General features: G+C 35.4%; 1 protein-coding gene across 6 annotated transcripts in view; it reads left to right on the top strand.

Annotated features, from left to right (window-relative positions):
- LOC115211904 (polymerase delta-interacting protein 3) overlaps window positions 1–4,856 on the top strand; it is a 38,377-nt gene extending 33,521 nt beyond the window's left edge. For 4 of the 6 annotated variants that reach the window (XM_029780650.2, XM_029780649.2, XM_029780648.2 and 1 more), the window contains 3 exons: window positions 3–132; window positions 3,144–3,240; window positions 4,532–4,856. In XM_029780650.2, coding sequence (XP_029636510.1) covers window positions 3–132; window positions 3,144–3,240; window positions 4,532–4,766 — 462 coding nt within the window. In that variant the 3' untranslated portion in view covers window positions 4,767–4,856. The remainder of the gene's footprint in view (window positions 1–2; window positions 133–3,143; window positions 3,241–4,531) is intronic. The other 2 variants (XM_036503020.1, XM_036503018.1) reach the window with 1 other exon arrangement.
- Window positions 4,857–27,921: the final 23,065 nt, after the last annotated feature.

Here is a 27,921-nt window from a genome sequence, read left to right as displayed (position 1 = left end):
AGGAGTTGTTTGGTGCAGTTGGAGCCCTAAAAAAGGCCCATCTATTGAAAGCTGGTTGTGCAGAAGTTGTTTATTTATCATATAATGATGCTGTAGCTGCTGTCAATAAATACCACAACAGAGAACTTGATGGTAGGCTTCCTTTCTTGTTTTCTTTCAAATCTAGCTCTATTATTTCTCTTTGTGGTGTGTGTGATTGTATAGAAGCATCTATATTAAATGGATATGACAGCTGGAAGATTTTCTATGGCCAGTAGGAAAGATACTCTATTTACTCGTGTATATGTCAGTAGTGTAACTTGTATACAAAGCAAAGAAATCTTCGACAAGGAACTGCATTTTCACAACAAGCCACTATTACTAATGCTGAACCTTGCAAGCATGTAGGTACATGTAGGTGCAGCAACCTTGAATTGTTGTAGTTCTCAATGCATGGAAACTTAAACTGGGAAAGAAAGTCAGTGGCCAGAGTGATCCATGTTTGGTCAGGAGAATGAATGGTGGGGAATTAAAAATAATTGACCAAAGCAATGGTGACAGAGGGTAGCAGCAAAATTTGAAAGAAATTGGTGTGAAGAAATAAGGAAACTTGGAGGCAGTGATAGCCAAGAGAGAAATAGAATGAAATAAAATTTACTTTTTTTTTTCCTCTCCCTCTCTCCCAGTACGTCCACAAAATAGCTGATCCCTAGGTCTGCATCCAAAAAACCAGTGTTTCTTTTCAGAGCTATATCTATGTTCAGACATACCCATTTTCAGGTACTGTCTGAGATATATATATTTGTAGTATCTACTATTTTGTCATTGTGATTATCATCTTGGATAGTAATGTTTCCTAATTTAGACACAAGACTGATAATTTTGAGGAAAGGGGTTACTCAGTACTAGTTTTTGACTGTATTTTATCAACTCTGAAAAGATAAAAGGCCAAATGGTAATCCTCACTACTATAGGCACATGGCCTGAAATTTTGGGGAACAGAGCTAGGTCAATTAAATTGACCCCAGTACTTATTGACTCTGAAAAGATGAAAGGTAAAAGTCAACCTTAGTAGAATCTGAACTCGGAACATAGAGGTGGATGAAATGCTGCTAAGCATTTTGTCTGTGTACAAATGATTCGGCCTTTCATCACCTTAATACTAATTATAATTATCAGAAGCATGTTGGTGTTATTCATCCTCTTTCTTGCAACAGGGTTGCAAAGCATTGAATTACCTAAGGGTGCTAGTGACTGACAGTAAATGAACTAGACCAGAAAGTGTGAAATGTCTTTGCTCAGATACTTGTAATTTTTTAATGACACGTGATGTCTGATACTTCTGGAAATGTAGATATTTATATTTTGTTTTATGTATTTATTTTCAGCACATTAGGAACAAGCCCTTATCGGCTATAAATTTACTGATAACGATTTTTGTCATAAAATTAGAAAATTATGATATAAAATATAATAGAAAGGTTTGAGAATATACTTTTAAAACTATAATCTTGTTTGCCTAACCCCCTAAATAGTTGTTATCAGATGTACTGAGATATGATTTTTACGAATTTTCACTGTTGTTCATATTTGACCCTCACATGCATAAATTAATTTTTTTCTTCTGTCATGAAATGTGTTGGGAAATTGACAACTGTTGTTCAACTTTATATATTGATTCCAGATATCAAATAGTACATAAAAATCTGTACATAAGGCCTTTTGTTAGAATATTTTCATATTTTGTTGATAGATATGTATTCATTTTACTGCCAGATGCCTTTCCTGTTGGTAACCATTACTTTTTTGTGTAAAGGATTTTTATTAAATTTTGTTTTTGAAAGTGCAGAGCTAGAGAAGATTTGCTGGCAAGAAATGTCAACATATTACTGGTTTTTATGTGAGGATTTAGTGTACGCACACACACACATACACAATTGATCTTCCATGAAGTGCACTCCAGCTTATTTTTAAATTCCTCCAGAATAGAAAACTTGCAATGAGTGAACCTTATTGTTGTTCCTCAACCTGCCGGAAATTGACTAATTTCCCTACTGTCTTTAAAAAAAAAGGAAAGAACACTTTGGACAATATAGTTTTAGATACATTATGCCTGAAAACCTGTGGGGATGTCACTGTTGGAACAACTTTGAGCTGTTCTGTTAGAGTTGAACAGCAAGTGTGATTACAACAGTCTCATAGTCATGAATATAGCAAATGAATTTGGTAAAAGAAAGCTGAGTTTCCATGGAAACATTGTTGTGAATATCTATATGGCTAAAACCACTCATTCAATAGAACAGTTTTGTAATACTGTCAGCTCTATCTTTAAAATAGTTATAAAACTGTCTTTACATAAGGCAGGTGTTTTTTTTTTTCTTAACACAAACTTTGTGACTGAAGTATACTACTGGGGCAAAGTAGAAAGATGATTAAATCAGTATTGAAATACATCAATCCTATGCTAAAGGTGACCTGCTGGTTTAGTGAATAGCAACTTTTAAAACCCTGGTTAAAAATCTTTTCATGTTTATTCATTCTTCCTTGTAAAATCAAACCATTTCTGACTTGTTTGATTCACCATCTGATGTTACTTGTCTGATATTGGCTGTCCATTAGCAAATCTAAAGTCATTGAAAGTTTTCAATTTGACAAAAAAAATCATCCCTGATATTATGTTGAAGAAAATGCAAACATGGCTGAGTGGTTGAGAAGATTGCTTTGCAGTGATGAGGCTTTGGGTTCAATCTATAGCAATTTAAAGAAATATTTCCACCATTGCCTCAGATCAGTCCAAGCCTTCTGAGTGGAATTGGGAAGCTGGAACCTGGAAGCCTATCAGATGAATCGTATCTTTAATTCAAAGATGGGCTGTGTCACGGATCATGACTCAGCTTGAGAATTACATTAAGGATTCGTGTGTCTGTAGAATACTGAGCCACTTATATTTTAATTTAACAAGTTGAATGTGGAATTGATCAGATAATTGAATGCTCGGTGTCAAAATTCTTGAAAGATCCATTATGTTAATTAAAATTTCAGTTGTCACAAAGCCTTTTACTTTTTCATTTGCTGCCTACTTTTAACTATTAAGATTTTAATTGTATTCTTTGTAGACTAAACAACATTATAAATACATTTCTCTCTCTCTCACATATATATAGGTCAGCCAATGATAGTAAAAATGACGACTCCTACATCTCCAGTGTTTTCTCTCCACTCCAGTTCCGCAATACCAAAATCTCTGGGAGAACCTCTCAAGTATGTATTCCGTTTGTGATTCCTTTATTGAGTTACATAGTCTAGTTTACGATGCTATATTAATGACAAGGTCTAACAATTCTGTCAGTTGTTGGTTCTTTTAAGCTGGGAGTCATAAGATTAAAAGGTATAATACAATAAAATTGTTTAGGGTTGAGGTCAATAAACATCACAAATTGAAGATGCATTTGTATAATGCTAACCAAATGTTGAGTGCTTCTCTGATGTAATTAATTAATGATCATTATCACAGCATGTTGATGTTTAAACATCAAAGTACTTCACAGCGACTGAGCTTCTAAACCAGATCATTTCAGGATTACCCAACTACAAGAATAAATACCATATAATTCTTTGTTGGCAGTGAATTGGCAGAGTTGTCAAGCATCAGATGGAATGTCTCATGCTATTTGTTTCAACTCCCTGAATTGAAATCCCATTGAAACCAATTTTACCTTTTGTCTTTTTGTGCTCAAAATAAAGTACAGTAGATATATACAAGTGTATGATTGTTGTGCCACATACCTTGCAGGATTTGTTCCAGTTCTTTGCATTCAAAATTTAAATCCTGCCTTGACCTACCTAGGTGGTGGACTTAATTCATCACCTGGCTCCTTGCATTCCTTTAGCAGAGTTTAGTCCATAGCAAGCATTGAGGCCAGGTGTCAGATTGAGGATTTCTTCCTCCTTTCCATCACAACACTTCCTTCTCTCCTAATTATAAAGAGATCTAAAAGTGAATACTGGAGATCTAATGACACGTAACTCTTTTTATTTATTTATTTTTTTCATATCTATTCCGCCACTCCTCTATCTAGCTTTTATTCTTTTTTATCTGCAATAATTTTTTTTTGAAAAGGGGATTACAATATCTAAAATTAATAAGTACATGTTTTTTTTTTTTTTTTTGATTTATTTTTCAAGTTTGCTATACCAATATAATCAAGATAATTTTCATTCATGCGAACTTTTAACACTTTCCATGCAAAGTTACATAAGTTAATTTAACACAGTTTGACAGCTATTTTTGCATTTATCATTTAAGTTTTATTGTGTGTGTACTGAAACAACATTTTTTATGTGTGAAACAGTTCGGCTGTGAAAAGGATAAAAACAGCAGAAAAATAGAAATAACTCATTGGTTCATCAGTAACCTTTATAAATCGGTCTTTGTAGAAACTTTGACAAAAACTGAGAATGCATTTTATGAATGTTGTGCAAATGTTAAATAAAAGAATTGTTCTTGTTTTATTGTTCTCTCTTTTAACTGACACACCTGTTTTGATTGCAGGTTCCGGAAAGATTTAAACAGTAGTTCTGGTGCCAATCCTAAACTGGATAGTGGTACATCAACCCGTGGTGGAACAACCTCACAGAGTTCTTCTACTTCATCAACTGCTGTAGTTGATGTGAATCTAATTCATAAAGCACTATTTAGCAACAAAGGTTCAAATGCTGGTAGCAGCAGTACTGCAGCCTCTACTCAAGCAGGCAGTCGACCTGTGACTTTTACTGTGAAAATTTGACACTCTCAGTCAAATGCCCCATTTTGACTTCTGAAAATTCCCCTATCTGATCCCAATCCAATCTTTAAATAAATAATTTTTAGGTCAAAACTTTTTGTTATTTGTTATCTACCATTTAAAGTATTTCATTTTGCTTTGGGTTTTAGTCCAAATTGTTTTTGTTTTTTTGTTTGTTTTTTTTAGGATGGAAAGTAAGATTGTGTGATAGGATATAACCTGGGATTAAACATGGTTTGCTTGGAGCTTACCTCTTTGTTGCAGATAACTGGTTTTATCCCAGTGCCTGTTGAATAATATCAGTTTCTTAGATAGGCACTAGGTCCTAACTTCACTGAGAAGAAATGAAAATTATAGTGAGTGTGGTATTTATACCATTCTAAATGTCATTAGAGATGAGTGAAGTAAGCTAATTATATCCAGCAAGTGAAAATGTATTAGATTTTCCTTGCTAGATCTTCTTCCAAGATGTTTTGTTTTGTTCTCTACATTTATCATCATAATATTTTACAGCAATGGTCCAAAGAATTATATGTTCAAATACATGCATTAATGAAATTTAAAAACCTTCTTTAAAATTTGTGTTTTTCCTGTACAAAAGAAGTAATGTAGCAAACTCAAATAAATAATTATTTATTAACTGTCGAAATAATTTATTATTTTTTAAGTAAACAATATTATGTCTATTAACACTGATGGGGTTTTTTTTGTTGTTGATGGAGAGAGTCTGGCAGTGTATAATGTCTGTTTATCGTCAGTGCTTCATCATTAGAAAATGCTTAGATTTCATCTTGATTAATTAACAGTTTGGTTGAGCTGCTTGACTGTTTTAACTCTAATTTATTTCTATTTTATATGGCAAATTTTGAACAATAAAAGCACCTTTGGTTACAAGTTCCAATGGGCCAGTGTGACAGTAATGAAATAATAAGTCTAACTAGATCAACCGTTGAAAATTTCAAGTCCCCGTTTTCATTTATGCTGTAATTGTATATTATTTGCTCTTTCAAAAATGTTGATAATCATTTCATAAAACCTGTTACTGTCCAACTTTACCTCATTCCATCTGTCCAATTTCCAAGCATGTTTCCTCCATTTTCTTATTAGTTTCATCTTACAATACTTTATCAAATATCTTATAAATCACTTTGATTCAGATTTTCAAACCTCGTAATTTAATTTGGATGCTGGTCACTTAACAATTGTCTTTCTAACCAAAAGGTACATCTTGTAAAGTTAAGATGTCTACTGGCTACCTCAATATAATTGATCCTAAACTTGCCCATATCAATCTGCTGTCAGTTGCTTTTGTAATCTAGTCCCAAGTAGCTCTGTGGAAACAAAATTGTGACAAAAGGATAGCTAATCAAACTGGTTGTTATATATTAGGTATAATCTTTCTCTTTTACATATACCTATAGCCCACAAAAACAACCCTGTGTATCTCCCTATTTCCATTATTAACAATGTTTATGTAAGTAAGAATAAAACTGTAGCATAAGACACTCCAAAAGCCATCAGTTGCTCAGTACCCTGCAAATTCATTTAAATTTTAAAACCTTTTAGAAAAGGTCTGAGGCCCACAGGGAACTCAGTGATAGTGACCCACCTGTTTTACTGACCCTCTAGTCTAGTCAATGATCATTCATTACACTTTATCATTTTAAATACATACAAGTACTAAAACATTCTCAACATATAAAGTTACTGCTTGCTGGGTTGGTTTTCAGTTAAATTAGTTATTCATCATTTTCAAGAAAAGTAGTGTAAAAAAAAAAAAGTCTACTGGAGTAGGATTTTTTTTCTTGTGAGCTAAATATTTTTATAACTTATTTGCTGTGAAGTTCAAATACCTACTTCCCACTTGGTAAACAAACAAACAGAATATTATACATTGCTTCTAAATACAATAGTATAGTTTTGATAATTCATGACCTTTTTTTTTTTTCCTCTGTGTAGCCCAGCAACTTAATCTGAAGTCAGTCTACTTACCACTAAGCCATGATATACCCTTAAATATGTTAAATTCATATTGATTAAACCTTATTGATTAGTTACATTGTGGTAAATACCAGGGTAATGTTAACCTTGAGATGTACTTTTCATCAGTAATTTTCAATTCTAGCTTAATATTTCAATTCATTTATCTTGCTCAATACATACAAGAAAGCAAGCAATGACCATTATCACAGCCTTATTCTCATCCACATTATCTGTGGTCTTCTAAACTGGGTCAGTAATCACAGTTTCATCTAATGCAAGTACCATTGAGTAGAGAGTAAATTTTTGATAAATTGAAACTAATTTATTATTAAATTCAATAGGTTATGAAACTTAATTTCTCCTTTGTTAATATCCTTCTGAGGAGCATGGACTTCAGTTTTATTATGTGATCCCCAACATTTCAAATGATAGAATTTTCAGCTCTGTGTTAGCAATTAAGAAAGTTCCTCTTTAAGGCCTGTGTGGTTTGTATTCCATATTGAGCAAGACTAATGATGTGTTGTTTTTGGTGGTGGTGTTCAACCCAGACTGAATGAATTAAAATCTATGACCATTCATTTTTTTCCAGATTACATTAGTCACTCTATCCTTAACTTGAGGGAGGGAGTCAATGTTGAAATTACATTCTTAAAACTTTTGAATTCTGTTGGAAAATGCATCTTCACCAAGATTGCTCTGGCTTCTAAAAGTTGACATCAAGAAGTTTCAATTAAAATGTGTAGCTCTCTGCATTAAGTGTGAAAAAGACATGTCATTCATGGATCTTGCACAACCTTTTTTTTTCTTTTAAGCCCTTTTTGATAGTAAAACTAGCTTTCTATATTACAAACTTTTAGTTTGAAAGTTGATTTAAATTAAAACCTAGCAAAATTTCATGTTAATTGGTGATCCAAATACCAGTGAATAATAAATTTATTTTCGAAAATAATTGAAAGAAAGGCAGGGTATTTCAACAGAAATATTGGTAACAAAAGCATTAAGCTCTAGGTCAAACCTGATCAGACAGATGTATGGTCCAAGGAGTTCCAGCTCTGACCATCTCGTGTTTCCTTGAGCCAAAATCTATCTTGGGCAGTAATTCTTGAGGTCATGGTATAACATCTGAAACTTTTACATAGAGCACAAAATCTTTCATGGAAAACACAATTTAATACCAAGTCAAAGATATGGGACTTATCTCAGAAACGATGAAGCTACATAAAGTACAGTTTGCTGAACTCGAGAGCAGATGATAAGCTAGTACTATCATTTGCCCTTTGGAACCTTTTGGATAAGCAAGTAAAGTAGCAAACACTGTTCTCCAGATGGCCATCACTAGAGATTCTGGGTATGAAGTGACCTTGTTGTAACACAGGAGTTTGTGTATTTGTGAGGTTATCAAATGATAATTCTGAAAAAGTTGCAGTGTCATTATCTTTTAATTTGGGAAAATGTGAAGTGTTAAAGAATATGTTATACAGTAAGGTATAAGCATAAAGGCCACAAGACAAAATTTACCAAAAAAAAAAGGGAATATTTCTCTTCAAATGTATGAAATATTAAGTGTGTCCTATAGAAATATTCTTTACAAAAAGGATCACTGAAGGTTTATTAATTTGTTAAAGTTGTAAAAGATTTGAAACACTAATCTCTGGAATGACACTGATTTTTGATGGGTTTTTTTTTTATTTAGTAGGTCAAGTGTCTACATTTACAGTTCTTGTCATTGACTCAATGTTGTTTTCTATAATGTGTAGTCAGGATACCTGTGTATTTTGTCAGAATGATAATTATAGTAATTAGAAGTTTGTCATGTACAATGTTGATTATTAGCCATGTAATGTCAACTGTTTGTAGCTTCAGTTACATTATCAATGACAATAGACTGTGTGGCTAAGAAATTTGTTTCACAGCCCTGTGGTTTCAAGTTCAGTCCCACTGCATATCATTTTGACCATATATCTTCTACCATAGCTTTGGGTTGATCAATATCTTTCGAGTGAAATAAGATAAAAGAGAAACTGTGTTGAAGCCTGTTGTATGTATAACTAGCATTTCTTGGTAGGCTTCACAATTACTCTTTTACTTGTTTCAGTCATTTGACTGCGGCCATGCTGGAGCACCGCCTTTAATTGAGCAACTCGACCCCGGGACTTATTCTTTTGTAAGCCCAGTACTTATTCTATCGGTCTCTTTTGCCGAACCGCTAAGTAACGGGGACATAAACACACCAGCATCAGTTGTCAAGCAATGCTAGGGGGACAAACACAGACACACAAACATACACATGCATATATATACATATATACGACAGGCTTCTTTCAGTTTCTGTCTACCAAATCCACTCACAAGGCTTTGGTCAGCCCGAGGCTATAGTAGAAGACACTTGCCCAAGGTGCCACGCAGTGGGACTGAACCCGGAACCATGTGGTTGGTAAGCAAGCTACTTACCACACAGCCACTCCTGCGCCCATTCAATACTAAAAAAAACTAATGAATATCAGAAAATGTAATTAGATAATTGTTATATGGTGAGGAAAAGACAACATTAAGTAGTTCAATGACTCGTTATTTTAATCATTTCTACATATATTTCCAATTATCGTTTTTTAATCTCACTACATTAAATATGTTAATATTCACTTAAATGAAGGAGGTGAGTTGGCAGAATTGTTAGCATGCTGGGCAAAATACTTAGCAGTATGTCATTTGTGTTTTTGTTCTAAGTTCAAATTTTGCTGGGATCAACTTTGCCTTTCATCCTTTTGGAGTGGATAAAATAAGTACCAGATAAACGCTGAGATCAATTTAATTGACTTAAACCCCCCCCCCTTGCCAAACTTTTGGCCATCTGCCAAAATTTGAAATCAATTTTAACTTAACTGTGGATAATATTCCCTCAGTAATTAAGTTTAGTGGTTTATTGATTATATTAATTTGAGATATATTGAGACAGATCTTTTAACAGAATCAAGTTACTTAAATTGTTACTTCAGTTTCCAGTATTTCAGGGCTGGCTGAAGGTACCTTGCAACTCATGTTGTCTGGGGTGCTTCATGATGGAGTGCCTAGTTTAACACCACCACTGCCAGGCCCTTGAGGATCTTAAGCAAAGGTAACTCTGTTCCAAGCATTCAGGTCTGATTACCAGTGTGAAGATAATTCCATTTGATAAGCCTCAAGGGGCCTAAAAATGCTTCTCTTCCTCCTTTGAATAAAGTCATATAATAAATAGGGAAGGCGTGTGGCTTGGGGGTTACGGTAATCCACTCACATTCATAAGGTCATGAGTTCGATTCCCAGTGGTGGTACCGTGTTGTTGAGCAAGACCCTTTATTTCACGTTGTTCCAGACCACTCAACTGGCAAAAATGAGTTGTACCTGTATTTCAAAGGGCTGGGCTTTGTCACATTTTGTGTTATACCGAATCTCTCTGAGAACTGCATAAAGGGTATGCATGTCTGTGGAGTGCTCAGCCACGCCCACATTAATTCCACAATGGAGTGCCAGGATAATTAATGAATAAATAAATAAACGGTGTTAATTAAAATTGAGTGGTTTACTTAGTTTACTATTCTGTGTTGAACTTTACTCCTTAGAGTGAATGGGACCACCTGAGAACAACGTTTGTGATCTCCTTGTCTTCACATCACACGATTATTGTGAATGAATGTCGCTGTACTGGATGTTAACTGGATAATAATAATAATCCACGTGGAGCTCTAATTCCTACAGCTGTAGTCATACATATGTACGTGCATAAATGCAGACACACACACACACACGTGCATATATACATAAATACGAGAGAGGTAGTGGAAGGTGTGTCTCATCGTTTGTCAATTGGTGTTGTGTTTTCACGTCGGTGTCACTTAGCGATTCGGCAAAAGACCAATAAGGAAAGTCTTTCAAGACTGTCCCTCCAGCATAGATACAGTCCAGTAAGAGAAATAAGCAAAAGAATAAATGAAATTTATATCTTAAGCACACCCACTCCCCAAGACAAAAAGAAACTTAATCCTGTTTTTATCAGTCACTCTGAAAAGGAGGAAATAGATACCTTTAAACCCTCGAGATTAAATCTGTATAGGGGAGGGGACAGACACAAGCTCGAGCGCTCGATATGGTTTAGCTACTGGTAACCCGTCAACAAGCCTTACTACTGATGTCGTCAGCATTTTAATCGACCTTCACCTTCAATTGCTACTCAGTTCACCCTTTCCTCTCTCAGTTAATCTTTACCTTCTCCCCCCCCCCACCTTCTCGCATGCTTTTGTTCCTTCTTTTACTTGTAAACAACTTTATAGCAAGTACTCGTAGCTTCTGCTTTCATGCACCACGTGAATAGTGTAAATATTGCAGTTACTATTATGGAAACTTGACAAGCTTTTGCCACCTGGTTTTCACTGCTAACTCAGCCAACCTTGTTTTCTGAAGCAAAATAAACAAAGCTCGTAACCCACATTTTGTATGGAGTCACGGCGCACTTAACTCTGCAGCGGAATTTTCCACAAATCACACTCTACAGCAATAATTGGCAATCTTTCGTCTCTAGTAGACCTTTCCGTCGATTTCCGTAAAAAAAAAAATTTTTTTTTTACATATGGGCTTGCGGGAACTTTTGAAGTAATGAGAGCGAAAGAGACTAAGACAAAGCGATTGTATGAGGAGGGAAGTTCTTTTGAAGTTACCGTGCATGGGAGCATTGATGTACATGTGTGTGTTTGATGGGGTGTGGGAGACAGACAGTATGTTGTGTAATCGACGGAAAGGTCTACTAGAGACGAAAGATCGCCGCAATAATTTTTCAACCGAGGTGCATTTGACCTTTGAGGGTCCATATTAAATTTTGTGTAATAAATTGGATATACGCCTACAATTCCCAAATTTTTTTAATATAATTCCTAATAACATTTAATTATAAAAATATTATAGGATTTTCTAAACATCGAATGGTTACGAGGACCCACCCGAGTAAAATAGGAATCATAAGGGTTCATGGGTTTGAAAATGGTTGGAAATCACTGATCCACAATATGAAGAATGCATTTAACAATGTAATGCTGTAAGTATATTTCAAATGAGAAATGGAGACGGCTGTAGCACTATTGATCGTCTGTCTGTTCGATTTCGGTTGAAATGGGGTTAAACAACTATTCGATAAAGAAATTACATGGAGTGGCTGTGTGGTAAGTAGCTTGCTTACCAACCACATGGTCATGGGTTCAGTCCCACTGCGTGGCACCTTGGGCAAGTGTCTTTTACTATAGCCCCGGGCTGACCAATACCTTGTGAGTGGATTTGGTTGACGGAAACTGAAAGAAGCCCGTCGGATATATATATATATATATATATGTGTGTTTGTCCCTCCAACATCGCCTGACAACCGATGCTGGTGTGTTTACGTCCCGTAACTTAGCGATTCGGCAAAAAGAGACCGATAGAATAAGTACTAGGCTTACAAAGAATAAGACGAAAGGCGGTGCTCCAGCATGGTCGCAGTCAAATGACTGAAACAAGTAAAAGTAAAAGAAAAGAAAGATCCAAAAGAAAACAGTTCAGTAGCTGTTGTTTATATTGTTTTTATTTTATCTTTTATATTTTACTTGTTTTAGTCATTAGATTGCGGCCATGCTGGAGCATCGCCTTGAAGAAATTTTAGTCGAATGTATCTAACCCAGTACTTACTTTTTCGAAGCCTGGTACTTATTCTATCATTCACTTGGGGACGTAAACACACCAGCACTGGTTGTCAAGTAGTGGTGGGAGATGACCAAGATAGATACACATACATATATACGATGGGCTTCTTTCAGTTTCCGTCTACCAAATCCACTCACAAAACTTTGGTCGGCTCAATACTATAGTAGAAAACACTTGCCCAAGGTGCCATGCAGTGGGATTGAACTCAGAACAAATTGGCTGGGAAGCAAGCTTTTCACTACAGGGCCACGCCAGCGCCTATTTATGTATATAATTTCACATTAGTATTTGTAAATGAAGGGATGGAGGAAGTTAAGGCTGGTTCGTTCTAGTCTATACATGTAAAATAACCCACAAAAAAACAAAACAAAAAATCCAATTATTTTAGTGAAAAGGATAAAAATTGAATAGTAAAGTTTATATGCCAACAGAATGTGGCAGTCCTATGAAGGATGATGTTACTGTTGTTTTAGCCCCAGAAAAACATCTTTTACAGCAGGCTATCAACAGTCTGTGTCCGTATAGCATTTGCAAGGGAGGTCATCACTCCTATCTCTTGCATTACGTGATACTCACAGACCTAGGTTTCTGAGTGGTTACTCGTCCTTGGTGTGAGAAAACCACAAGCTAGCAACAAAAGCTCTCCACTTGCAAATGCTATATATTCTTTAAGTAACGCACAGACAGTGATCTCTTATAGAGAAAAACAATTTGTTTTAAATCACTGAGTGATACAGTAACAGTACCAAATAGTAAAGTTTATATGCCAACAGAATGTGACAGTCCTATAAAGGACAATGTTACTGTTGGTTTGGTCCCAGGAAAACATCTTTTCCAGCTGGCCAATACTATATATTCTTTAAGTGATGCACAATCACTGATCTCGATAAAGATTGAAAAATATATCTCATAAATAACAATTTTATTTTCAATTTACTTTTTTCTGTTAATCACTCTCCTCTCTTTCTCTCTCTCTCTCTCTCTCTCTCTCTCTCCTCTGTATATGAATTTACTTGTAGGTAAAAACCCTTGTAACTACTGCATCTTTCAACTAGCCCCAGGTGTAAGTGAATTTGGTTGATGGAAACTGTGTGGAAACCCATCGTGTGTATGTGTGTGTCTGTGTGCATCTGTGTATATGCATGCAAAAAAGTGATTGATAAAATAAGCATCAGATTTGATGAACCCAAAACCCTTCGAGGTGGTGCCACAGTCAAATTGACTAAAACAAATAAAAGAATAAAAGAAAATCTATTTATGTATGCCTATATGCACGTATGTGTATATGTATGTATAGTAGTATGAGTATGTTTATTGGTGGAGCTATGATGTTTGCAAATCAAAACAAGTACTCAACGCATTGTGGGCAATATGTGCTGTTTTGCAAAGTTTACTTGCAACCTGTGAGGTTTCATGCTGGAAACAGCAAAGCTGCTACAATCATCATCATCATCACACACACACATGCATTCACACACACACACTCATGCATGTATATTTACATGGCACATCCACAGGTAATGAATAGTGGAGTGGCCTTCAAATAATGGAGGTTTGCTGTAAATAAGGTTCAGCCAAACAAGCAATTACAGAGCAGCAGCAGCAGCATGAGAGGAGTCTGCAGGGGACACGACTGATTCCCAACAATGAGCTTGTGACGAGGCAAGTTTGTCCATCTTCAAATAAACCTAGTTCTAGAGTAAGACAGCTGCTGCACTAATACCCATTAGAGCGTGTGTGGTGACTCTATACAGAATGTGGATTGCGTGCTTTGTTCGGTTGCTTCCCAAACAGGCTGACTGACCTGGCAGGGTGAAAGCCAGGTGGCAAAAACTTGCTGAGTTTCAACAACAACAGCAACTATAGTATTTACACTAGTCACGTGGTGTTGCTGACATGAAGTAGAGGTTAAGAGTACATTTTATAAAGTTGTTTACATGTAAAAATGGAACAAAAACATGTGAGAAGGTGGGGAGGGGTAATGATTTATTGAGACAGGGAGAATGAGTTGAGGGGAAGGTTGAGGGGGAGGATCGGTGAAAATGCTGACGACATCAATAAAGCTGTTGACAAGTTTCCATGTAGCTAAATCATGAAGAGCCAGGGTTACGAGAATGCGTTGCAGGGTAGGAGATCAACTTAAAGAAAACACTGACCATAGATACAACAAAGTTTCTCAGATTTACCATTAGCAAGTAAAATCAAAATCAACAATGGCCTTCTTCTGTCTATTGTAACTCTGTTCAGTTCATTAAGTGGATCAACAGTCTTCAAGGATGAACCTGATATCCTTTACCATTACATGGAATATTTTCAGTCTTCTCAGGTACCCAACTAACATCAACACTACCACCATCAACTGATTCCACAATTTTCCCTTCTTCTTGAGCATCATTGTCTTCAACTCTCACTGAGGTTAAAACACTCATTGATAAAATAAATAACAAATCTCCAGGCCAGACAATATTCCTGCTGGTATTTTCAACAAAAGTAGACAATTACTGATTACCTGATTGCATCCTCTCATACCTCAAATCTGGGAGAGACATGATTCCTTTGACATGATATTTCTTTGATAAAGAAATTGTAATAATTTTTAAGAAAGAAGATTGAGTGGAATAGAGAAATTTCACAGCTTTTCATTACACTGCTGGAAAAATATTTGCAAGAATCTTATAAAAAAGACTCCTACAAATATTTTTGATGTGGCACGTGAGTCTTGCTTTTCATCAACAGCAAGAAAAATCCTAAGACCACAAGTCACCACGCTATTTGTTCTATGATTCCATGATGTTTTACAGTATATGCTGTAAAATATCATGGAAAATACTTCAGGAAGTAGACATTCCACCAAAATTCCTTGCCATCATTCACTCGCTTTATGACAATAGGGAGTTTCCAGTGTTATCAAAACAATCAGCATTATCATCATTTGAAGTTAAAACTGGTGTGAAGCAAGTGGACATCCTTGCACCAATCCTCTTCTCATTTACTTATGTCATTCATCTAGTTGCTGTAAATGAAAATGAGACTTCTTTATATGTGAAACTAACAATTAGGTATGATGAAGGTGTCTTCAATTGAAGCCAATTCTTCTCAAAGACTAATACATCAACCAATACCACTTTAGAGCTGTAACATGCAGCTGACAATGCTGTACCCAGTCATGACTAAATTCACATCCAACAAATAAGTGACTCTTATTAGTCTCAACATATAAAAATTACAACCTAACAGTTAACATCAGCAATACTCACAACCTGTACCAATCTCTTCTAAGGCCCACCCAATCAATAAAACAACCCAATCAAACAGGTCTCCCACATTCCATATCTTTATTCCATCTTATCTTCAAATGCAGCCACAAGCAATGAGATCACCAACAGGATACTTGCAGTTCATTCTTCATATAGAATGCTTTACCAAAGAGGCTTCAAGAACCACAAAACTACCAGCAAGCTATACATGTACGAAACTAGTTATCAGTACACTTCTTTATGTTTGCAAGATATGGACATATTATTGCCCTCACATCAAACATTTGTAGCAGTTCTGCCAATCAAACTTATTTTGCTCACTTCTAGGTATTAACTGGTAAAAAAAGCTGAACACCTTTGTCCTGGAACAAGCATAAGTGACAAAACATTAAGGATCATCATGATATTTAGTCATTAGTTATGTTGGATTGACTCTGTTCAAAGAATAGACAATGAATGACTCCTGAAGACCATCTTTTATTCTAAACTGACAATGGGAAAACATCTTAGTGGCAGACCACAAGTAAGGTTCAGAGACTTCCCAAAGAAGAACCTCACACTCTGTGGTATCCAACCAAAGAAGATCAGGATTGTCATAGGGGGTAGAGAGCAATAGAAGAATCTCACCTGTCTTGTCTTGCAAACTGTTTGAACAGGACAGAAAAGACAAGGGGCACATGAGACAGGTGATGAGAAAGAAGGTCAGCCACCATCAATGAAAAAACTCTTTAAAATCCAGTGCAAAGATTGTCATCAAATGTTTCAAACAATTCTGGGTCTCTATAATCACTCAAAGCCCATGTTAGAAAGCAAAATAAAAGTAATTGGTTTGGGTGGGAAAACTCAGATCTAGAAAAATCCTGATAGGGCATCAAGCCACAGAAACTATGCCAAAGCGGACAGTAGAGTTTTGTACATTCATTTGGTTCACCAGCTCTTGTTGAACTATCCAACCTATACCAGCATGGTAAATGCTCATTAGATGATGATGATGATGATGATGATATATATATATATATTAGAAGAAATGAAGTAATCAGAAGATCGGTTTATATATATATATATATATATTAAATGTATACTATACATATATATAATTATTTAGTTGTAAGAAAACAAAAGTGAACAATACCCCATTGTGTTCGAAATGGGTAGAGTCTCTTAATATATGATCCTGTTTATCTTACATATTAATAAACATCCATCTGTCCGTCCATCCATCTAATGTGTCTGCGTGATGTCAGTTTGCATGCATTCCTATAAACAATGACTAACAAACCACCCATTTTATTTCGGCATAACTACAGATTTCTGCACCCTCGACTTTGGATGATCATAACTTTCAGAAAATAGATATCTTTTTAATGAAAATTTCTACGAATATGTGTTATATCATGTAGATTCCGAATATACAAAACTTTTTTGGTAAAGTCTTTTAGGAGGGGGTGAGGTGGGGAATTTCGGAAAATTCACCGGAGTCCACTTTAATTCGTCTTAACTTTCAAGAAAATGGATATTTTTTAATGAAATCTTCTACAAATATACCTCGGACTATCTAGTTTCCGAAAACATAGAAATTGGGGTGGGGAACAATCAGGTGTTACTTTTGAGAACTCTTCCCCACTCAGGGGTGTTTCAGAACAAGTCGTTCATGTTTCATTTTCTCCGTTTTGTGCGTTTGTGCATCCATAGATTTCTACACACACACACACACACACACACACACACACACACACACACATCCACATGGCACACATGTAATTAAAAAAGTTCAAACGGGGAATTATTTCATTCAATTATTATAAAGATTATGTACCAAATTATACTTTACACTTCTATATTTAACTGTGCGTGTATATTCCTTATTTTTGCTTCTGGTGTCTTCTGCAATTGTTATTACAAATGTTTACCTGGGAATTTATTTAAAATGAGGAAAAATCGGGATCTTTTCGGTTTGAACGGCAGTTTTTTCTAGCGGTGTCATATGAAACTGTCACCCATAATTATGACCCTAGTATCGATCTATTGCATTTCAATCTGTTTTAGGGTTAGGGTTAGGGTTAGGATCAGGGTTAGGGTTAGGGTTAGGGGTGGGGGAAGGGTATCTTTTTTTCTTCACAAATGTAAATAAACCCAATCTGTTTCTTAAACGAGGGACATATTCATACAGCACAGAATGTTTTTTTTTTACCTCAATAGACGTCATTGATTGGTTGAAATTGCAGAAATTGAAGAAAAAACAACAAAAAAATATCTTACAAACTATAGAATTTTCTCAATAAAGCCAAGAGAAAAAGATGTTTTATAAACACATTCTACCAGTATACAAAGTTTAAAAGTGTTTAGTTAACTAGAAATTATGTTAAAAACTGCCGTTCAAACCGAAAAGATCCAAAATGGTATGCAACAGTTAAGTCGTCTTAATAACATATTTCTGTGTACCAGACCTTTAGCTGTTGTTTTTAGCATTACGATTTTTCTGGTGAGGGCTTCATTTGCCTTCGTTGCTTCAGTAAAAATCTACAGATGCACAAACACACAAAACGGAGAAAAGGAAACAAATATGGACGACTTGGTACGAAACACCCCTGAGTGGAGAACAGTTCTCAAAAATAAACCCCAATTGTTTCCCCCCCCCCCCACCAATTCCTATATCCTCTGAATCTACATAGTCCGAGGTATATTTGTAGAAGATCTTATTAAAAAACATCCATTTTCTTGAAAGTTAAGACGAATTGAAGTGAACTCTGGTGAATTTTCCGAAATTCCCCACCCAGCCCCTCCTAAAACGTTTTCCCCAAAATGTTTTGTATATTTGGAATCTGCATGATATAACACATATTCGTAGAAAATTTCATTAAAAAATTTCTATTTTTCTGAAAGTTGTGATCATCCAAAGTCGGAGGGGTGTGTGCAGAAATCTGTAGTTATGCCTTTATTTTCACAAACAATAATTCCCTGCTTAATGACCTCAAATTATTTAACTCATTAACTATGTGTTAATCGGTTAAATAAATCCAGTTTTCTCTGTAAGCACCACCTAAACTAACTAGTCCTCATTGTATAACATTTCCATGTCTAATTCATTTTATGTAATCTAAATTTTAGAGTTTTGTGTCCCAAGAAGGAAAGGTATGTATAAGTCGACTGGCTACATACCAGGTAGAGGCCACGGGTTATGGTCTCATTAGTCTTGCCAGGTCTTCTCACGCACAGCATACTTCCATAGGTCTCGGTCTCTAATAATAACAGACAGGCCGTCATGCATACATAATGTGTATGTGTGTGCATAAAATACAGAGCATTGAAAGAGTCTACAATAGGATGCTCGAAGAATGTTCAGACACAATGAAAATAAATACCAGTTCGTAGTAAGGTACGCAATAGATGAAGTGCTGTAAGAAGAAGTTGTGGCGAAGAAACAGAGCCAGTTGAAGCACATGTCGTGTGAGATGTTGTGGCTACTATGCTGCTACCGGTCACTTGATACCGGAAGATCTCGCAGGTTGTATTTGTTGTTAACCATGGTGAAGTAATTCACAAACAGTGTTGAGATAGGACCTGCGTGTACATAGAGAGATGTTGTTGACATTAAGACGGAGGCGACAGAGATGGAGGTCCTGATGCTGCTGGACAAAGTGTTGATGTTTCTCCATGTGGCTGCTGGTGTTGTCACTGGAACTGGCTGTGTGCTCTGTGGTCAGTGGTTAGACCTTAGAAGGTCTAGAACCAAAAGACAAAATACAGTGTTGAAGCTAGCTTTTTATAGGGACCAGTCAGCACAAACAGAGATTTAGAAGAGACTGTCTCATGTGACCTTATCAGAAGGCTGCAATTGGTTGGGTTGCACACTGGCGTGTAATAGAGCAAGAGACAAATTGCACCTATACCAACCAATCAGAGCAGTGGACACAACAGGGTCCAAGTGGACGAAGGCTAGCTGTTATCTACTACGTCTGTATTCATGTATATATAAATATATATATACATATACTTGGAAATGGATGTGTAGCATTCAATTAAATAATAATATAAGTAATATATATATATGCATATATATATATGCATATATATATATATATATATATAATATATATATACATATACTTGGAAATGGATGTGTAGCATTCAATTAAATAATAATATAAGTAATATATATATATGCATATATATATATGCATATATATATATATATATATATATATATATATATAGTCCAGGCCAAGTCAAAAGTTTTAGTTTTTCAAGCTTTAAGTAATAGTTCAAACAAATTACATACGAAAATATATTCCACCATATTCTATTGCTTGTTGCCATCATTGAGCCAAAAGTTAAATTCTATGTTTATACCATTTGGCTGCTTTTAAGGCAAAAAACGGTCTGCACTTTTTTTTAAAACTCATCTGCATTATCGAACCTCCATTCATGTAGGAAATAAGCCATGACTAAAAAAAGTGGTAATGTGAAGGTGCAAGGAGTGCAGGCAAGGTGAAGCATCACTTCCAGCCCCTCATGTTCCTCAAGTTTGCTCTTGATTGCCTTGGCAGTCTCTGTGCTAGGCCATTGTCATGCAGTAGGAACATGCATCTTTCACTGACCAATGTCATGCAGAAACCCTTCAAAGCATCGTTTTTGAGCATAAAGGTTGGCATTCACAGAATGATCATCTAGGACAAATTCAAAGGGCAACACCTCCTTGAAATTCCACCAAACACACAACATGCCCTTCTGTTCAAACTGCCCTTCTTTGACAATAAGTTCTGAAGAATAGCCACAACAAATCCATTGATTTCTCTAGAAAAAAAATCTCTCTTCATTACCTAAAGACCTGGTTTAATGTTATTGTTATTTAACCCTGCATAAGTGTTCACTATTCTGTCCTTTTTTCTATGTAGAGGGAACCCCATATCACATTTCTCAACATATTCATTTTTAAAATTATAGTGTTATTTAAGGGATATTTTGCTGCTATTTCTAGCAGGTTGTGCAGTGATTTAGAGCTTCTCATGCTGATTTGACTTTATAGTTCTAGTCTCCAGTTATCAAAATGTTACCAAGAAGTGATTTGTGTGACTATTAACAGAGGACCTGTTCTGACAATGCCAAACTGAGAAGTTCTAATAAAACTAAAACATTCTAAGAGCCATCTCCACTCTGATAAAGATTGCATTCACTTTCAAACTGCATTCTATATCTAATTTAAATCCAACTGAGTTGCCTCCCTTGTCTTCCTTGACCAGAATTAGTCAAGAAGATAACGTTTTCTCTTCACTACTGGTGTAATTCTGACTAATTAAAATTTCTTGGTTCACTACATGAAATATTTTAGCACCATGATTAGTTGTCACTAAGCTATATCTAGACATATATTGGCAACCTGTATATCATACTTAAAGTGTATGTATTGTTGAAAGCCTTCTAAACTGCAGCATTCATCTTGAGAAAGTATCTCTTGTAGATGTATAGTATTAAAAAACAGAGAAATATATCAGTAGTAGATACACACAAAAACACACACACACATATGTATATGTATACATACATACATACATAAATACATATATACATGCATGCATACATACATACATACATACATACATACATACATACATACACACATACATACATACATACATACATACATACATATATACATACATACATACATACATACATACATACATACATACATACATATATATATATAGCATCATCATCATCGTAAAACCAACAAACAAGCAAATTATGAAATTTTAATTTTTCTATTTCTTAAATCTTTTGTCACTTATGCAAGATTCCACAGTGGAATTGAACTTGGGATCTTGAAATTGCAAAACAAATTTCATAACCATTCAACTGAGCTGAACCACACGTATTCTAATTAATTCAATTTTACTCTCTCCATGGTGCTGTAATTGCTGTTAAATTTTAAGAGTGAAAACAGAAGTTTATTTTATATACATAACGTCATAAGAGATTTAACAACTCTTCTTTATTACAACTGCAACAAAATATGGAATGGAAAAATATGCTGAGAGAAATGGCAACAAATAGCAGAAAGAAAATAAAGAATTCAGTTGAAATAGGAGAGTAAAATGCTCAGATAAATAGATGAGTTTTAATGTTGTTGGGAAAATGATAGCAAAATATATGAAATCAAAGAAAGAAGTAGAATGTCAGAACGCAGCAGCTAGAATAACTTGTAAAAATTAGACCATGATTGGAAACAAAAAAAAAATTACAATAACAACAAAAATTCATTTTTTAAGTGCAATTGTAATTTTATCTCTGCTGTATCTCTCTGGGTGTAAGTTATGAATGTTGAATAGTGAAAGGGAAAAGATGATGGCCTTTGAAATGTGAGTAAAAGATGATTTTCATTCTATATATAGAGAATTGAAGTAACCAGAATGTTAGGAAAGAGATTGTTGGGAAGATTATAAAGTTTGAAGCTTTTGTTTCTGTCAATTGTCAAAAGAAAGAAAATGAAATGATTTTGGTCATGTGACATAACACCATGACCTCTTAGTCCTGCTGAATATGGTAACATATGGACAAAATACAAATGGGTGGTTGAGCAATGTCAAGGAATGGTCAGGGAGGAAGATGGTAAGAATCTGGAATTGGCTGAGGAGTAAAAATGACTCTGTGTGTGTGGGGGGGGGGGGGGTGCAAATACTCATCTTTTTGTTTCATGTTAGTTCCCTACTAAATGACAATTGGAATTGGTGTGTTTAGATCCTTGTAACCAAGCAGTTCAGCAAAAAGTGACCAATAAAATAAAATCACCAGTCTTAAAATAAGTATTGACATTGATTTACTCACTTAACCCCTTCAAAGTGGCATCCCACCATGGATGTGGTTCAGTAATTGAAACAAATAATGGAATAAAAGAATAAAAGGCTGTGTTTATCATGTTTGTAATTGGAAATCTGGTATAGTTTCTGTTAATGTCCCTTTGTGACCTTTATCGTTGCTGGTTCACAATCTGTGATAACTGAATCAATAACTGAAAATCGTGCTAATGGTTCTACTCTACAAATAAATTGGCTGTTAAACAAAGTTACAAAAATATATTAGAATTTCACATTATAACAACATACACACATACATATGCGCTTGTGTGTGTGTGTCAGTGTGTGTCTGTCGTGTTTATGTTTACAGACAAAGGACATCAATTTTTAGACTGTGAATACAAACATAATACACACACACACACACACATGCACATACACACACACACTCATAAACTATGCTGGTTTTTACATTTTAATTAAAAATTAAAAAAAAAAAAAATTTTAATAAAATGTGATGATTTAACAACTTTTTAAAAAATATACATCTAAACCTTCATTATCATTTAACATTCATTTTCCATGCTGACATGGATTAGACAGTTTGACAGGATCTGGCAAGCTTCAGAGCTGCACCAAATTCCAGAGTCAGCTTTGGCATAGTTTCTATGGATGGATGCCCTTCCTGATGCAAACTACATTACAGTATATAAATATTTAAATATTTGTTATTATTTGATTAATTACTGATTTGAGCTACTGTTATGTAAATCAATAGTTTTTCCTTTTTTCTTTTTCTTTTTGTTGTCAACTGTTAAAAATAAACTGTATTTCAATCAACAGTTTTTGATTACCTGGGATGGTTGTGTGATAAGAAGTTTGCATCCCAACAACATGGGATGTGGTGGGGAAAACTGATCTCATGGTGCTACACCTTACAAAAAAGAATGACGAGGGACATTGACAATTGGTAACCTGATGGACTAGAGAAAACCCTTTCTTTTGGGCATGCATGTAGAGAGAATTCTAACAAAGAGAGTGGCTAGAGTCTGGGATGCTCTCGATGTATCGACCCATTCTACCCCACTTCCTTTCTCTTGTAATGATTTAATTGCATTCATCATCTCCGCTCCTGCCACCTCTGTTGCCTTTCAGCCTCTCTTTTCTCTCATTACTTTCACTGTATTCACCCATTGCTCCTCCACTATCCCAGCCTCTCTTTCTCTCCCTCTTCTCCCCTCACAGTTTCTCTTTCCTCAGCATACTCTCATTTCTCCTCCTCTACTTCTCCCTTAATCTACACTGTCTCTTTTCCCACATCCTCTCCTAATTCACATCGCCCTCATATCCCTCTCCATGTCATGGCACATTCCTCCCTCACCTTCCACTCATATTCATCCTTATAACATGGGATGGCATTGGATGCTCACTACACAAACCATCCTACCAGCCTTTTCCGTTATCCTTTTCCCTCTTTCCAGGAAATTCCTGACTCAATTCCTTCTCATCCTCTTTATCTGTGTATCTTCCATACTCCCTCTGCCAACAATATCTACTCTGTTGCACTTCCCACCACCAATCCCTCACAACAATAAATCTAGTCTTCCTATTATGCTTCACTCTTTCCTAAACCCACATCTCACGTGTTCTTTCAGTTGTGGAAGTTCTTTAGTCTTACAAACTGACCCCCACTAGCGCTGATACCATGTAAAATGCACTCAGTACACTTAGTAATTTGATTGGCATTAGCAAAGGCATCAGGATGTAGAAACTATGCCAAAACTGAGGCATGCTGTGGTCATCTGTTTTGTCAGATCCTGTCCACTCACCCAACCCATCCCAGCATGGAAGGCAGACATAAAGTGATGACAATGATCATGATGAAGATCATGATGACAATGATCATATTGTGTGTATGAGTGTGTGTGTAATGCGTGTATGCGTTCATGTATGCATGTGAGCTCTCTCTCTCTCTCTCTCTCTCTCTCTCTCTCTCTCCACAAACACACACATACATGCATGCACACATATACTCACACCTATACACATGCTCTTGTGTATATACAAATATATATATATATAAGTATATATTGAACGATGCAAATAAGATGAATTGTGTAAAAGTGATTTGCGTAAAACCATTGTCTATTATTTCTGGTGGTTTTGTTGTATTTAGATCATTCCCACAATTACTTTATTTATAGTTCCCAGTTCTGTTCCATTTGCCTATTTTCTAAATCTCGCTCACAATCTCAGTGACTGGACATCGAGTTTACTTGTCTGGATTTGTAGACAGTGATTCATTGTGTTGTGACTGCTCAATATTCATTCTGCCTTAATGCATTCATTCATTTACTACACCTTTCAAAGAAGGTGATTACTTCTAACTAAACATTGCTGCTGAAATCGTGGTTTCTGATTGGTTAATGTAGTATGTTATGATAATATTAAAAACAAACTGTCAATAGCCAATAGAATCCCACCATTTTCAATTAGTTTCTCAGTTATTTCATTGAAATCTAGGCAGTCCAGTTTACAGTTTATTGAAAATACCGAAATTTGGGTGAAAGTAAATAAGTTTAGTCAAAGCAGTGGATGGGTGAGAATCCATCATTTCTTATTATTTATCCCTAGTTTCTATATTCAAAAAGAATCCTAGCCATAATTATCTTGCCTTTTTTTTTTCCAGACATAGTATATCATGGATTATATTATGTCATGCTTTCTCTTTTTTTTTTTTTTTATAAAAGCTACTGGATATGATTTGAGTAGCAATTTCTTGCATGTCCTACTTAGAAGCATCCTCTAGGTGAATGGGATAGTCGTATGTATCCTGCTGTCACTTATGTCTACAGTCAAGTTACTTAAAAATGAAATTAAAATATTTTCAACCCTGACAACAAGAAGGCTAAGATTTGAGATACACATACACTGTGTTAAACATTTTCAAATTCAAGCTTCAGACTCTCTCTTGAAAAGCACTGGTCAAACTCTAAGGATCTCACTTAGAGAAGATGGAAAATTAGAATATTACTCATATAATGAAATTTGCATCATGAAGCCATGTTTAACATGACATGGAATTGTCACCAAGGGCAAAGCTTCTGATCTGCAGCCATACTCTCTAAGGACTTGTTCAGAGATATTTCATGAATCCTAAAAGAGTGAAATATTTCCTAGATTTTAAAGAGTTGAATCATCTTATATATATAAATTCTTACAGAGTCAAGCTGTCTTGAGGTGGAATTTTGCACACAGTTGTGTGTGTGTGTGTATGTGTGTGTGTGTGTGTGTGTGTGTGTGTGTGTGTGTGTGTGTGTGTGTGAGTATTAGTATCTTCTTGCAAATTAGTGTCCTTCATATCAACTCTTCAATGAAAACATAACTGACCAGGAGAAAATAGGATCTTACTTCAAAACAGATGAAGGCTGGTGATAAGAAGGACATTCAGCCATAGCAAATCTACCACAACAAAGTCTTTCCAATGGATGTGAGCATGGAAACATGGATGCTAAAGTAATGATGATGATGATGATGATGATGATGAGACATACAAACACACACACACACCACACACACACACACACACACACACACACACATATATATATATATAATATATATATATATATATATATATATATATATATATATATATATATATATATTATATATATATATAAAGTTAATCCAAACATGAAAGCACAAAAAAACACAACAACGCGAGGACGTGGAACAAATATAGTATTATTGGACGCTCAGGAAAGAAGGAAAGAAGGAGGGTTTAACGTTTCGAGCGGAGCTCTTCCTCGGAAACATAGGAGAAGGAAAGATCCAGAGAAGGGAAGACAGAGGAAAAAAAATCGCCAACGGTACACACGAGGTCACATAGATAGATAGATAGACAGACAGACAGACAGACAGACAGACAGATAGATAGATATATAGATAGATAGACAGATAGATAGATATACATACACACACATGAATGTATGTACTAGTAGCATCATCATCAGCATCATCATCACTTTAACAAATACTTTTCCAATGCAAACCTTCAGATTTCTCTATCCATTTTTTAAACTTTATTCTTGCCAGCAAGAATTGTTTGTTGTTGACACAAAAAGAATTTGTAAACCTTTTCAACCCAATAATTCTATGCTATGATTTATAGTCTTATTTATTTTGAGATCCACTATTCCCAAAAAAGAATTATTTTTATGACATCTATATGCATACACACACACACACACACACACACACACAGAATCATATATATATATGTGAATATATATTCATGCACGGGCGTGTGTGTGTGTGTGTGTGTGTGTGTGTAAGTGAGTTTGTCTCTTCCTCATCTTCATGTTTACTTACTGTTTGTAAACAATGCCTTAATGATTGATGTCATTTGTTTCCAGTTCTTCCCATAAAACATGTCTGGACTGCTTGTTGTTTGACTGGGAGGGGGATTATCACTTTGCTTAGAAACAAGTGGCAGTTGGCTACAGAAAGGGCATCCAGTTATAAAAAATCTCTGCCCTACCCTAACATGTTCTTGTCTGACTTGTGGGCATGTGTGTGTGTGAAGGCATGAGGCTTCATGGTTAGGGTATCCGACCCACAATCTTAAGATCATTAATTCTATGGTGTGGTGTGTCCTTGAGCCAGACACTTTATTTCATGTTACTCCTGTCCACTCAGCGGGCAAAACTGAGTAGTATTTGTATTTCAAAGGGACGTTATTTCTATATTGAATCAATTTCGAAAAGTGATTCAATATAGAAATAACAAACTTTAAAAAAAAATTCTGTTGGCCAGCTTTCCCCAATTTCAGCTCTACGTGTTTTCTGTTGCGAGTAAATAATATGTGGAAATTGATGATTTAAAAGTCTTTTATCAGCATATTGGCATAGAAATAATTTTCTTTAGCCCTTGTTTATAATTTTAACCTTAAAGGTATTTTAATATGCTGCCACATTTTTTGATGAAATTTTTTTTTGTAAAAAAGCTTCATCCTATATTAGTAGTACATATATATATATATATATATATATATGCATACATACATAATTTGCTGCCTTCAGCCCTGGCAAGTTTAGAAGCATGTTGAATAGTGAACGAAAAAGCATGACTTTTTCTTTCTCTCTAACTATCTTGAAGTGTATATATGAGGTGGTGAAGCATGACCTTTGAATATTGGGCCTCACCAAGGCAATGACTAGTGACCAAGACCTTTGGAAATATGCTGTGCTTGAGAAGACTCGGCAAGCGCAAGTTAGACCATAACCCTGTGGCCAATGTGTACCTTTCCTTCATTGGACACTAAGCTCTACTTGTGAAAACCTGTTGAGGCAAGTGAAATTGAAATCAAAACCAAATTTGATGACTGGCATCCGTGCTAGTGGAGCACTAAGAGTATCA

The sequence above is a fragment of the Octopus sinensis genome, linkage group LG5 (genome assembly GCF_006345805.1).
Source record: "Octopus sinensis linkage group LG5, ASM634580v1, whole genome shotgun sequence".
Taxonomy (NCBI): Eukaryota; Metazoa; Mollusca; class Cephalopoda; order Octopoda; family Octopodidae; genus Octopus; species Octopus sinensis.
This window is presented reverse-complemented; position numbering and strand designations above follow the sequence as displayed.